The sequence below is a fragment of the Haliotis rufescens genome, unplaced genomic scaffold, assembly GCF_023055435.1.
Source record: "Haliotis rufescens isolate VD_foot unplaced genomic scaffold, xgHalRufe1.0.p SCAF_4, whole genome shotgun sequence".
Classification (NCBI taxonomy): Eukaryota; Metazoa; Mollusca; class Gastropoda; order Lepetellida; family Haliotidae; genus Haliotis; species Haliotis rufescens.
In genome coordinates this window covers 41,981,212-41,995,013 of record NW_025964112.1, presented here as the reverse complement: position 1 = coordinate 41,995,013, position 13,802 = coordinate 41,981,212, and the positions used below count along the sequence as shown (strand labels likewise).

General features: G+C 38.3%; 1 protein-coding gene across 4 annotated transcripts in view; it reads right to left on the bottom strand.

The window, feature by feature from the left end:
* Positions 1 to 349: 349 nt before the first annotated feature.
* The window catches only part of LOC124135954, a 49,498-nt gene continuing 36,045 nt past the window's right edge, over positions 350 to 13,802 (bottom strand). For all 4 annotated transcript variants that reach the window (XM_046501668.2, XM_046501669.2, XM_046501671.2 and 1 more), the window contains 16 exons: positions 13,551 to 13,802; positions 13,303 to 13,412; positions 12,395 to 12,459; positions 11,670 to 11,836; positions 10,975 to 11,074; positions 10,424 to 10,440; positions 9,971 to 10,080; positions 9,363 to 9,427; positions 8,809 to 8,975; positions 8,154 to 8,250; positions 7,746 to 7,762; positions 7,413 to 7,548; positions 6,083 to 6,312; positions 4,896 to 4,978; positions 4,364 to 4,414; positions 350 to 3,099 (listed from right to left, as the gene is read on the bottom strand). The exon at positions 13,551 to 13,802 is cut by the window's right edge and continues 15 nt beyond it. In XM_046501668.2, the coding sequence (XP_046357624.2) occupies positions 3,085 to 3,099; positions 4,364 to 4,414; positions 4,896 to 4,978; positions 6,083 to 6,312; positions 7,413 to 7,548; positions 7,746 to 7,762; positions 8,154 to 8,250; positions 8,809 to 8,975; positions 9,363 to 9,427; positions 9,971 to 10,080; positions 10,424 to 10,440; positions 10,975 to 11,074; positions 11,670 to 11,836; positions 12,395 to 12,459; positions 13,303 to 13,412; positions 13,551 to 13,802 (1,682 nt within the window). In that variant the 3' untranslated portion in view covers positions 350 to 3,084. The remainder of the gene's footprint in view (positions 3,100 to 4,363; positions 4,415 to 4,895; positions 4,979 to 6,082; positions 6,313 to 7,412; positions 7,549 to 7,745; positions 7,763 to 8,153; positions 8,251 to 8,808; positions 8,976 to 9,362; positions 9,428 to 9,970; positions 10,081 to 10,423; positions 10,441 to 10,974; positions 11,075 to 11,669; positions 11,837 to 12,394; positions 12,460 to 13,302; positions 13,413 to 13,550) is intronic.

The window sequence follows — 13,802 nt, the reverse complement described above, 5'->3', positions numbered from 1 at the left end:
ATGGTTTGATGTGTTCCAGGCATAAGTGGACAATACTTGATAACAGCATTAATAATATAGCATAATAGCTGCTGGACTTGGTGAAATGTTATGTCCATCTGAAAAAGACAATCTGCGCTTTGTCTGATCATCTAGCCGGAAGGCTTTGGATGAACCTCTTCCACAAAGTGACGTTAGGGCCTAAAGGTATCTCCACAGAAACCCAGGTTGGAAAGCAGTGGAAACAGTTATACATACTACTCTGGATACATCTAGAAATATCGAAATGTACCCAGCGTTTGCACAACGGTTCGACAAAGTCCCCATCAGCATAAGATTGTTTATGATCATAGTACAACATAAGAAACGGTCCGTGTGCAACAGGTTTTATTTCGGACATGTTTAAATCACAAAAACAACTTCTTTATTGATATGAAAAATGTCTAAAAGTATTATTATTCCAGAGCAGAGCCAAATTATAATTGCAAATGACGTTGAAGTGTCTTAGCGCCAAACCATATGTCAAAGCAATTTGGATGAAATTCAATAAGATTTTCGTTTAATTTTGGACAGGAAACACACGATCTTTTAAAGGGTTTTGCTGTTTTTTATGCATCATAGTAGGAAGTAGGGGCTGATCATTTGACATTTTGGAGATGGTGGGAATTAAAATTTAAATATGCATTTTGTATACAAATTGCTTTGCATATCTTGAAGTGCTAACTGAAAAGGTATGTTGTCTTTTCCTGTTTGGGCAAAAACCAACAAACACTTACTTTTTGTGGTGAGTGCTACAGGTGGAGCTTAAAATGCTTACCCTTTTTCATCAATGCATATGATTTCCAGTGATCCATGTAATTTTCATCACTTATACATCATTCATCATTATACTTTATTAAATGTATTTCGGCAGATATTCGAAACTGATTACTCTCTTGAAAAATCCAAGCACCCCACCAATCCCATGATTATGAAATGTTCGGTCCCTAAAGTGAAGCAACACAGTTATTTAAGCTTTTATTCCTCTAAGACTGCTGTACAGTTAATGGGGATCAGATTCAGGGTATTTAGTGAGACTAAAACAGCTGCAATCATACATCACCACATCAATGATCATGCCCATCGACTTAACGATTGTAAAGTTTCGTAAACTATATGTCATAGTGGCATTATTCTAGTCGTTATCAGTTAGCTATAGTGAAATTTAACATATTTTAAATAGATAGAAAACCACACCACACCCCCGAAAAAGACGTTAGATCAGCTCAAATCTGGACGAAAATATATATGTGAAATAACATCTAATGTTCTCGATATTTATATGTCTTTGATATATTTGTGAAATTCTAGATTATTGTATTGTAAGACTTTTGGCTCCACTTATCAATATTGAATTGTTATGCTATATTTCGAAAATACTGGAATCATGTAGTTAAATTGGTACTATATGTTATGAAAACTTTTCTTACCTCTCTTACTTGACCAAAAGTCAATGGGCTTTCATCGAAAAGTCGAAATGTAACGAACGAAATATATTTCTTACGAAAGTGTTTGGGAAAGATTCACTTCGAACGAGGGGTGTTAGTTATTACATAGCCCTTTGTTGGCTATAAAAAAGCGCACCTAAAAAAAGGTAAATGGTTATATATCCCCAATGACATATTGATGAAAGATATTCTTCAGAAATGAACTCCACAATATGGGATTAAATGACCGTACACATAATTCATGTCGTAATTTTATTTGTCCAAAACGGGTATGAATTAACAGTTTTATTCGTACAATGTAATGCTTTTCAGAATTACACGGGATACAGTAATCAACATGAAAAACACAACTCACTACACAATCTAAAGTTGTAACAGCATTAAAAATTCTAACAAAAACAACAACTAAACAATATTCTTGAAATGACTACACATTTTTTGGAAAAATTCTGACGTTTTTTATGCACCCTTTTAACATATTCTGGGAAAAAATATAATGAGGGTTCTTCTCTGAAGAAGGTGAATTGATTCTACATTCACAATAGAAGAATATTTGTCTTGGTTTTAAAAGGATCATATAGAAAAAATAACGTTGTTACTCATCTTTTCAACAGATTATTAAAATAGGAAATTGGCAGCTGCAAACACTCATTACACAGTTGTCCCTACCAAATAGCAAAATAACAGTACCGGTTGGTTAACGTTATTCTTGTGCGTCCAGAAACGCTAAAATAACATGATCGTGACACCACACATGACATTTATACCCAATAGTGCATTATTTCATATATCTTTACAGGATAATGTAAACAACGCGTCTTTTACGCTAAAATATCGGTGTCGAGGCCACGCTTTTTTAGATTTAAAAGAACCATTTAATTGAAAATGAAATAGCAATATGTATGTACAGTAAACTACGGTTATAACGAACACGCTTATAACGAACTGACGGATATAACGAACTTCCTTTTTTGGTCCCGACTATTTGCTTAAGTTATGCTGTATATATGCTTATAACGAACTACGGTTATAACGAACTAAAATTAGTAGTCCCTTTGAGTTCGTTACAACCGTAGTTTACTGTACTATGTAATATAATATGCACTTTTGATTGCATTGTTCTTTGAATGAAAACCTTATAACTAATACTAATACCTTCAATATTATAGGAGACAATATTTAATCGATAGTCCTTTTTTAAAGAATCACAAAAGTGTGGCCCACAAATAAAACAAACGCCCTATACAATATGTCGATATATTAGGATGTACTAATATAAAGAGATTAACGAAAACAATTTTTACATCACCTTCATAGTGGGGAATACATGCATTTAAAACCAACTGTACAATCCCATGTGTGTATTTTTTTGTAGTATCCATTGTCCACGTTTCTCCACACAGTCAGGGAACTGTTGTCAAATGTATCCATATTCAATTTAGAAATTCCGGAGGTAGGAGACCACGCGATAGGAACACATTGCACAGAAACGTTATCCTTTGGAAAGATCTCTGAGTCTGTGTTCCAGCACACAATATTGCAGGCTTGCCCTTCACAAGGAGAGTCAAAAGCACACACTGACTTCAAAATAATAAATAAGCGAATCCATACATGTTCTTTATGCCAGAGAATCCTGGAAACAAATATAGAAAATACATTTTAATGAATTACAAAAAATTGACACTTGAAGGCACTTTTGATGATAAATTACTTGTCACATGTATTATAGGTGTGGTGATGTAAAATTCGGTGTAACGTCGCGTCCAAGATTATTGCACTTATATAGCGACGTGCATGTACGTGTGTGTGTGTGTGTGTGTGTGTGTGTGTGTGTTTGGCTGCTTGTACTATTCCGAACTGATACCGATTTATAGTGCTCGCCCACGGAGCCACTCAGACACAGGACGCTGAATCCGAGTCGACCAGTCCTTGTTTTAGCCCCTAAATGCTGAGCGCCAGACAGTGTAACAAGAAGTACCATCTTTTTACGTCTCTAGGTATAACGCGGCCGGGGATCGAACGTCGGACCTTCCGCTCTCCGGGCGGATACTCTACCACTAGACCACGGAGGTGGTCCCATGTATTATAACTTAAAGCAACATATTAATGACTTTGGTCTTCTCTCCTCTCTTAATTTGAATAAATATTATGAATATCAAGCACAATCCAAAAACAATTCCCTCATTTCCTTTCTTATTGATAACATGCACTTTCATTGTCGATATACGTGTATTATATAGAATATTGCATTTCAGCTGATGTACATGCACCGTTAATGAACACAAAGTACCATTGACGGATACAATCAAAAGGCTCTGTTATCTTACAGTTTTAGAGGTTGGCTGAATGCTCACTAATATATTATACTTATTACTTACAATACTATCTTGCCGGGTTAACGAACGTATACACTTGAAAATTGGTTTTGACCAAAGCATTACAAATGTTATCAAAATGTTACTAGGTTGTAAACAGTCCCTGAAACACCCCAAAACACAACCATGACACCCGTATCAAATACATCACAATCGAATAACCATTTCTTCTCGTTTCACCTTTAGCCACCATCAAACATGGTCAATACTTTCTTTTACTTGGCAGTTCATAATGATACCATGCACTTTTAAATAATTGCGGAATATTCGAATATGCTAGATATATTCAATTGTTAAGATGTTTGAGCTCATCAACCAAGGTAGCCCTTTAATGTATTCGTGTGGTTTGGGTTATCTGCCTGATCAACACAAACGTCAAATCAAATTCAACTACGACATTAATATATTCTTTACCCGACAAGACAACATATATTTACATTGTGGACACAAGTAATGGCATTCCTGTGTGTAAACTATGCAAATGGTGCTGTTGAGGTAATGTCATACTCAGTGAGAACTTACCCTGTACGCCTTGGTAGGGGATGAGTTGATTTGTGGTCTCGGGACTTCGAACTGAAAGGAGAAAGTGGGTCGTGAGTGAGTTGCATTGGTATTGAACAGAATTGTAACCTTGCACACCTACACACATGTAATCTACGTTCAATGTCTCAGAATATCATTGTAGCACGGACACCCTGCAATCCAGGCAATGTTGTGTGGGGTGGGGTTGGGGTCTATATACATATATACAGGGGGGGGGGGGGGGGGGGGGGTGTCTTCCAAGCTGGCTCCAAAGTGAATTGAGGTGTTGTTTTAAACTGTATGGTTTTATAAATCCCTTAGGCACAGTCTTTTACAGAAGTGAGCACATTTTAATGAGTTACTTGATATTTGATACAATTGTGGTACAATTGTTTTACAATTTCAGTGTTTTTACTTACTTACCTGGCTACTTACTATCTTAAGATATCAATTCGAGCATCACATGGTTTGTGGCATAATGCATATACTTCTTGAAATCATTAATTCCTTGGGAATAGTTTTATACGCTCACCTGTCTGTTTCTGTGAGGGTCAAGTGTAGAAAATAGATTTTCCCAAGAGAAATTAGATGTTGGCTCTCCCCGTGCTCCAGGATCTAAAATTGAAATAGAATGCATAAGGTCCATGTAATTTTAATTTTAAAATAGTTATCATTGGAGTGAGTGAGTGAGTTGGGTTTAACGCCGCTTTTAACAGTAATCCAGATATATCACCGCTTAATGTGGGAGGAAAGCCCGAAGTGATGCAGGTCTCAGACGTTTACCACTTCGGTGAAACCCACGAGCACGGGTAAGGTGCTGACAAACCTAGAAACATAATCGGGGCGAACCGGGATTCGAACCCACAATCATAGGTTTCTGGCGTGCCCAAGGGACGACACCCTGTACGGCGAATCGCAGCGCCTTAGACGACTGGGCCATCCGTGCCCCCAGTTCGTTTTGGACCAGATTTAAAGAGCTTGAAGGAATGGGGAAAGGTCTAACATATGTTCATGGTATAGTCAGAATAGTACATTATACTTTTAGCTTTTATTTCTTTTGAATATGGAAAAGGGGAACAAGAAGTACACATGGTCGGGTTAACTTAAGCCAGTTTGCTAGTTTGATAGTGATTCATGAACACGTGTTTATGATATAGTCGGTATCATACAGTGGACATGAAATTTCACATTATTATGAAAATGTTTTTGTCGCTTTTATTTAACTAAGAAGAAGGGTGGATACGTTTGATCCAGTATATAAATGTTCATTAATGTATATACTTGCTACACATCGAACATCGAAGATTTTGTATTTAACCGTATGGTGTGTACATTACTTTTAAAGCTAGGCATCGGAATTTACATAGAGTTGTAAGGAGATCTCGTTCACATATTAAAAGAAACAAAACGAGTTTAGAGAAAAGAAGGACTAAAAGCAGGTTTAACAAAGGGTTTGGTAAAAAGAACAAGACAAATTGGAGCTACATTACCACAAAGAACCGGATTGGTCTGACAATAAGGATGGAGGTTGATTTAATATGTAAGTTTGAGGGTGAGGTTTAAAGAACAAGAATGATTGAAATATAAGTTTTAAAATAATGCTGGGTTAGAAGAACAAGGATTAGGGAAGGTTAACAAAGGCAGAATAACAAGGAGTGGACTAGGAGTTAAACAAAGGGATAAAGAATAAAGGGCTAAGGCGGAGAGATCACCACTCACGTCTTGATGTTTCTGTGAGGCCTTGGTAACGTTCGTTCACCCATGGTGTGTCGTAGAAGTCACGTGTTCCAACGTTCTTGGGACGACGGCCGTTTTTGACAGAGCCGTCGCTGACCTGGGACGCGGTCTCTGAGAGTGTGTGCGGGGAGTACATCATGTAGCGAGCAGCACCGAAGTCACCCTTGGTTGGTACGTTACCCACGAAAGCACTTCGGAAGGCGTCATCGTCACTGGAAAATGTGTGCGTTATATGTAAATAATATTAAAACGATACACAACATTTACTACTGCTGCTACTACTACTACTACTACTACTACTACTACTACTACTACTACTACTACTACTACTACTACTACTACTACTACTACTACAGCTATTACTACTACCACTTCTTCAACTATATACATGTAATCCTACTCCTACTCCAACTGCTGCTACTATTACTACTGCGGCTACAACAACTACCACCACTACTTCCACCACGACTACTATTACGGTGGCTCATACAATAGTGAATGAGTGTGGATTTACGTCGCTTTTAGCAATATCCCCCCACCACCGCCCCGCTGATACAATAAGCTACTACCATATACTGCTAAGCTACTACCACTACTACTACTACAACTACTACCACTATGTTGCTACTTCTACTACTACTTATTAGTACTACTATTCCTACTACTACAGTTACTATTATTGTATTTTTGCTATAACTATTTAGTAATACTACTCCACCACTACTACTACTACTTCCACCACTACTATTTTATTATACCCCCACTGCTACATAAACATACTACTTCTTTATCCTGCTACAACTACAACTACAACAACTATTTCTACTACTACTACTACTACTACTTCTTCCGTCACTACTATTTTATATTACCACCGGTGCTACATAAACAAACTACTTCTTTATCTTGCTACAACTACAACTACTACCTATACTACTACTATTACTATTTCCACCACAACTATTTTATAATACCACCGCTGCGACATAAACCTATTACTTCTTTATCCTGCTACAACAACAACTACTATTTATACTACTACTACTACTACTACTACTACTACTACTACTACTACTACTACTACTACTACTACTATTATTATTTCCACCACTACTTATTTATAATACCACCACGACTACATAAACATACTACTTCTTTATCCTGCTACTACTACTACTACTACTATTTCTACAATTTCCACCACTACTTTTTAATAATACCACTACCTATAGACATGCTACCTCCGTATCCTACTACTGCATACAACTGTACATGTAATGCTGCTATCACTACAACAACTAATACAACATACCGCTCATCCGACGGCGGCCTACGCGGAGCCATCTTCCTATTCCGCAGGCAGCAGAGATAGATGAGTCCAGCAATGATGAGGACGAGGATGATGAACAGGGGCACGGACAGACCAATCGCAAGAGGGATGTTGACAGCTGGACATATATTGAATATATGAATATCATTGAAATATAAAGATGATATTGCCAATAGGCGAGGGCGAATCAAATCAAATATTCTTGCAAACTATTCAAGGAGTCATTTGCTTATCTATTCGCAATCGTTACATGTATTCATACGATATGTCTTTTTTCTCGTAATTGTTTTTAATAATATTGAATATTCAACTTACAATCTTCTGGGAGTTTCCTGAAAGAAAGAAATTAAATCAAATGAACTATGCATAACAAAAAATGTAAGAAAATGACGAATATTACATTGAAATGAATTAAACTGATCATACTACTTTGGTACCAATAAATTGAACGCTTTATTTCATAATTTGTTAGCCTTTTGCATTTTTTATAGTCAAATACTTTTCACCGCTATTTTTACTTGTACGCCCATTGGAGTTTGTTTCGGCGGATAATTGAGACCTCTATTCTTTGGCGTTTTATATATTATGGTACTGTAAAGCTAATGTACATGTTTGCATTTATACATATATAACATCATAAAATAGTTGGTCAGAGTTTTTTCTTTGGACTGATATTCAATATATAAATAATTATCACAGGATCACAAGAAATAGTTTCCTTACCTTGTGACAGGTATGCCATTGTTCAGCTCACAGTACTCGTTGCTGGCTAATTTTCGTAACAGCTTGTATACATCGCACACACTTTGGCCCTTGGTGACTGAAACAAACAACAGCCGTGATACGTTTTGAATAGCACTGAGTTAGTGAGTGTGGTGCACGTGTCACGCTGCTTTTAGGAATATGTAAGCCATATGACGTCGAGAGACACTGTGAATTGGCTTCACAAATTGTACCTACATGGTGAGTGTGTGGGTATGGTTTTATTGCTCTTTTGCAATATTCCAGCAAGTATCATGGCGTGGGAGACCACAAATGTGCTTCACACATTGTGAAGTAGAGAATCGAACCCGGGTCTTCTCTTTGACGAGTGAAAGCTTGGCTACCCCACTGCCCTTACCAAAATGGGGAATCGAACGTAAGCCTATGAAGCTACCAGCAAATACCACCACAAACAGGTAAATATATGTTGGGTAATATTAATTTCTTTAACTCCCAACTTCCAAAAAGACACCATTGTTCATTAACTGTAATTTTATAAGGATATCATGATTGTGTTTGTCTCATTGACAATACTCAAAGTAAATTTATATTAATATTAATGACAGTTTTAACACATTTTACAAATAGAGCTTTGAATTCAATGACTTCTACTCACTTTCTATGTTGTTGTAGACGAGTTTAGTGATTGCGACGACGAGACCATCAATGGTGATCTTGCCGACCTCAGCCAGTTTCTCCAGCATCGCTGCCAATACGCCGTCAAAGTTGTCCGTCTTGGAGACGTCGACTCGAAGAGACACGGGCGCTATGACGCTGCCTTTGCTGAAATAGTAAAATGAATCAGTTAATCTAAACATATGTGGATAGATAGGACAGCACAACAGTAGGTAGCAGTTTTACAGTGAAAATGAGAGGAGGGTGGGCACAGCGAGAAACAGACTGAGAACCGAATTGGGCGACCGCTTCATCCACATCCGTACCATACCATCCCCATCAAATCATGTATAGGTGACTTTTGCAATCTCAGAAACACAATCGCATTGTTATTGTAGGTCAATCTTTTTTCATTTGCTATATATCTAGGCGTGTATTGAACATGATGTATGTTCAGTATGGTAATACATATTGTGAGTTCGACACAACCGGGGATTCGACACACCCGAGTTCCGTCCAACCGGATTCAATTGTACAGTTGCCGAAAGAACGTACCTCAGGCTTCCAACCAATGTGCTCACGTGTGTATCGGGGGACACAACACTTATGACAGAGTCAATCTGGAAATAAAGTTACAAAAATGAGTGCAAATCGTTTCGAGTTAAGATGGCTTTACTGTACAAACAAAAATAATTGATTTGAACTCAAATACAGATACCATTGAGCGTAAAAGGCGAAATAGAGACGAAAATGACCTGAATGGATTACTGAAAATCAGTTATGACGCAAGGTGTTCGCGAAAAGGGTAAGTGTGTCCTGCTTTATCTGTGGCACCAGTCACAATTTTCATTTAAAAAACTATTAGGTGTTTTGTTTATGCCTAACGCGGCATTCAGCACTATTCCTGTCATACGACGTCGATCAAGTCGTCAAGTCTGGACCAGACAATCTAGCGATAGACATCATGAGCTTCGATCTACGACGTGTAAACAATCCAGTCAGGATTAGGCAGTCCAGTGTTCAGTATTTTGTGCAATGATACACGTCGTTGTGGCACAAGACCAAGCTATCAAACAAAGTCACCAAGCACGAGTACCCGATCCATAAAAGTACGCGACAGTTAGTATTGCATTGCGCATCATTTTGACAAGCAACGTACGTACCCCGTTTCCGATGTCTTGTTGGAGCTTGAAGTAAGGAGCGATGGTCGTGTTGGCTAAGATGGTGTCCCTGTTGGCGTTCAGTGTGACAATCGTGTTGTATCCTTGTGTGGCTGGAACACATGACGAGTGAGTGAGCGAGTTTGATTTTACGCTTTTACGCAATATTCCAGCAATATCATGGCGGGGGACACCAGAAAGGGCCTTCACACATTGTACCCATGTCGGGAATTGGTCTTCGGCGTGACGAGCAAACGCTTTAACCACGAGGCTGCCTATGCATCACGACATGCATGTGTACAACGTGTCACATCACAGCGCTAAGACTATCGTAAATCTATGCTGGTGTGGGGTAGTTGTATATTCAGTTGATTGTTAATAATTGCTGCATATGGTTTACTTGAAGTATTAAATTTATTTGGTAAGTATGCCATATATAATCAATTTTTTACTTACAATTCCCTGGAAGCTTCCTGAAAAGAAAAGAAAATATATCAGGTTAAACGTTTCTATTAATATATACTTGAAATAATACCATAAATCATTTCATGGCTTCATGACAACGGATTTCAATGTTAAAAAAACAGTTCTTTACTATTGTCAAAGGCATGCATTTTTAACACGACCAATCCATCTTCATATGAATTACTTCAATATGTTTTACACTTGTATATTAATGACTGAGTATGGCTTTACGCCGCTTTTAGCAAAATTCCAGCAATATCAAGGCGGGGGACACCAGAATTGGGTTTCACACATAGTACCCATGTCGGGAATCGAACCCGGGTCTTCGGCGTGACGAGCGAACGCTTTAACCACTAGGCTAACCGAGCGCCCCGTATATTAAAGAACGTAAAAGCCGTTATGCACGCTTCGAGTACATCCGCTAGATAAATATAAAATAAAAATTAAAAATTAAGTCGATGCTTAAGAAAAGCATGAAACTAAATATTTATACGAAAAAGCAAGATGATTAATTCAAACTAAGGTCGTGTTCATTTACGTACGTTGCGACAGGAATGCCATTACTACCCAGTGCACAATGTTCGTCATTTGAAAGGCTGCGTATAAAGTGGTACACGTCACAGACACTTTGTCCCGCAGTGACTGAAACAAAAAACGATAATAATAATAATAATAATCATAATCATAATCATAATAATCATAATAATTGATTTGTAAAGCGCCTAATATCCATCGACAGTTGCTCACTGGCGCTGTGACAAAGTTAAAATGTAATGTCTATGTACATATGCCAACAATCAGGAGATCTATTGAAAAGCTGAAGTGAAGAAGTGGGTTTTGAGGAGAGACTTAAACGTTTCCTTAGAAGCAGAGTTTCTCAGATTCAAAGGCAAAGAGTTCCATAACTGTGGACTGCAAAAGGAGAAGGCACGGTCAGACATAGCAGAAGTAGACAGAGGCTGATACAGTAGAGTTCCACCAGAGGATCGGAGAGCACGCTCTGGAGAGTACAGGGGTATAAGATCTTTGAGATAGTCTGGATAGTCGCTATTGTTGAGGCAGTCGTGAGTGATGATACATATCTTATAGTTTTACAAAACCTTTATCAAAGAATTCTACCACATACGTAAACAACACGTTCTTGCAAACTCAATTAATCAATCAAACTTCTTTGGACATTTTTAATTGATAACCATGGATCAAACTTGGAAACATTAATATAGAAACTTGTTCTCACTTTCTTTGTTGCCGAAAGCGATTTTGCTGATGGGAACGGCGGTGCCATTGATATCGATCGAACCGATTTCCGCCAATTTCTCCAACGAAGCAGCCAGGAGGCCATCATAGTTGCTTGTTTTGGTCTTGTCGATATTCAGATACACATGAGCTTCAGTGCTACCCGTGCTGTAACCGAACACGCATAATTAGTTGGAACAACATTCAATGACTAACCCACACTAATGGCTTGCTTCTTCTATATTGCTAACCCCCCCCCCCCCCCCCCCCCCCCCCCTTACGTTCGTATTTAAGTCATGTTTGAACAAAATATAAAATACAAAATATAAAAAAAATATATTTAAAAAAACTTTTTTTTGTCTGGTCAGGGTTTGAATGTTGGTGATTGCGGCCTAAACGTATTTTACTCACACTGTCATATACATACGTTAATAAATTTGTTCCTCCGTTCATAGTGAATGAGGGAGATGTTTTAACGCATCTTTGGACAGTACATGGCGGCAGGTCACCTTGGTTTTCGAGGGAATACTCGAAGTGATGCGGATTGTAGTTTACCAGTTGCCCTGGATACCGCTTATGTGTCTACAGCAATTGAAACATTCTCAAAGGTTCACTAACGCTAATAAGATGTGTTATAACCATACCTTATTATTTACATATGTTCGTGTTAGAATCGACACTCATACACCCAGTCTATAATGTCAACTGAGCTGAAGTCAGACATACCTCAATGTTCCAACAACGCTCATTATATGAGCGGTTCCGGACACAGCTTTGATGATAGCGTCAATCTGAAACAATGTATTACAATCAGTACAGACAATAAACTTAATGCATCCATTTGAAAATGAATAAAATCGCAATAATATCCCACGAATGTGAACTCTGTTAAGGCACAACGAAAGGGCAAGGGCGTCAACTGGAGATGATGCTGGTTATTAGAACCAGTTCTAATCTTTCGAGAGTAGGAAATATAGTAGTGTTCATGTTATAAAGTTTTCCGATAAAGCCAACTTATTTTGAGGAACCCTCGGACTTTGATACATTGTTTTATGAACATTTAAAGGACAATACACCCTTGTCAATGGATATAGCAGAGGGCGGAACAATATGACTAAGAGACCGACGGACCATTTAATACCATTCGGTGGGGCGTTGGAGTGATGGGTGGATGTAAGTGGTGGTAAATGTTTCAGTCAGTGCTACTAACACTCAATATTCTTTCAGAACAAAATAGTCGAATTAATTTACTTTTATCACTCAACACACTCTCGTAAATAAAAGCGACAAGAACCATTTACATAATCATAAATTTATCCACTAAAAGCAGAGTCCATTGCACGATTACGACTACACCATAAGCATGTGCTTATCAATCACCACTAAAAGGTGATGGCAACAGGTGTTCGCGAAGAACATTAACCATGCCCAGTACAGGATTTCTTAAAATATTATTTAGGGCGGGCTAAGGACACACTAATATTTTCCAGTATTTTGGGAACAAGTTTGTTTTCTCAAATACAACAGCCATACACCCACCTCCTAGAATATATGAAACGGTTGGCCCCAAAGTGGTCTGCCGTTACAATCAAGTAACTTTATGTCATTGCCTTTCGCAAATTTCTCGAACATACCGCTTTTGCAATGTCCTCTTGCAGCTTGGTGTATGCAGCCGACGATGGGTTGTTAATCACGGCATTGTAGTTTACGTCCAGTATAATAATTGTGCTGTACCCTTGAACAGCTGAAATACACGGAAAATGTATAATTAGTTATCACTTTATTGGCACAGATGCTCTTTACCTTTGGCGAGGTCATAATAAACTTTCAAAGAACCATGGGATTATTGTTTAAGGCTAAGGGCACAATTACATGTACTTACAAACACACGGTGAGCTTGCTGATGCCCTCCCGAACCCAGTGCTACAGTCACACCTATAGCTGCCGGTCACGTCACGACACTCCTCTTGACTTCCGGTACAGACAGATGGGGTGGCTAAACACTCGTCGACGTTAGTCTCACAGTTGGTGCCGGTCCAGGCAGAGGTACACGTGCAGGATCCATTGACCGAGTTGCAGGACACTGAGTTCCCGGATATGCATGTGCATGCGTTTTCACAGTTTGTGCCATAGC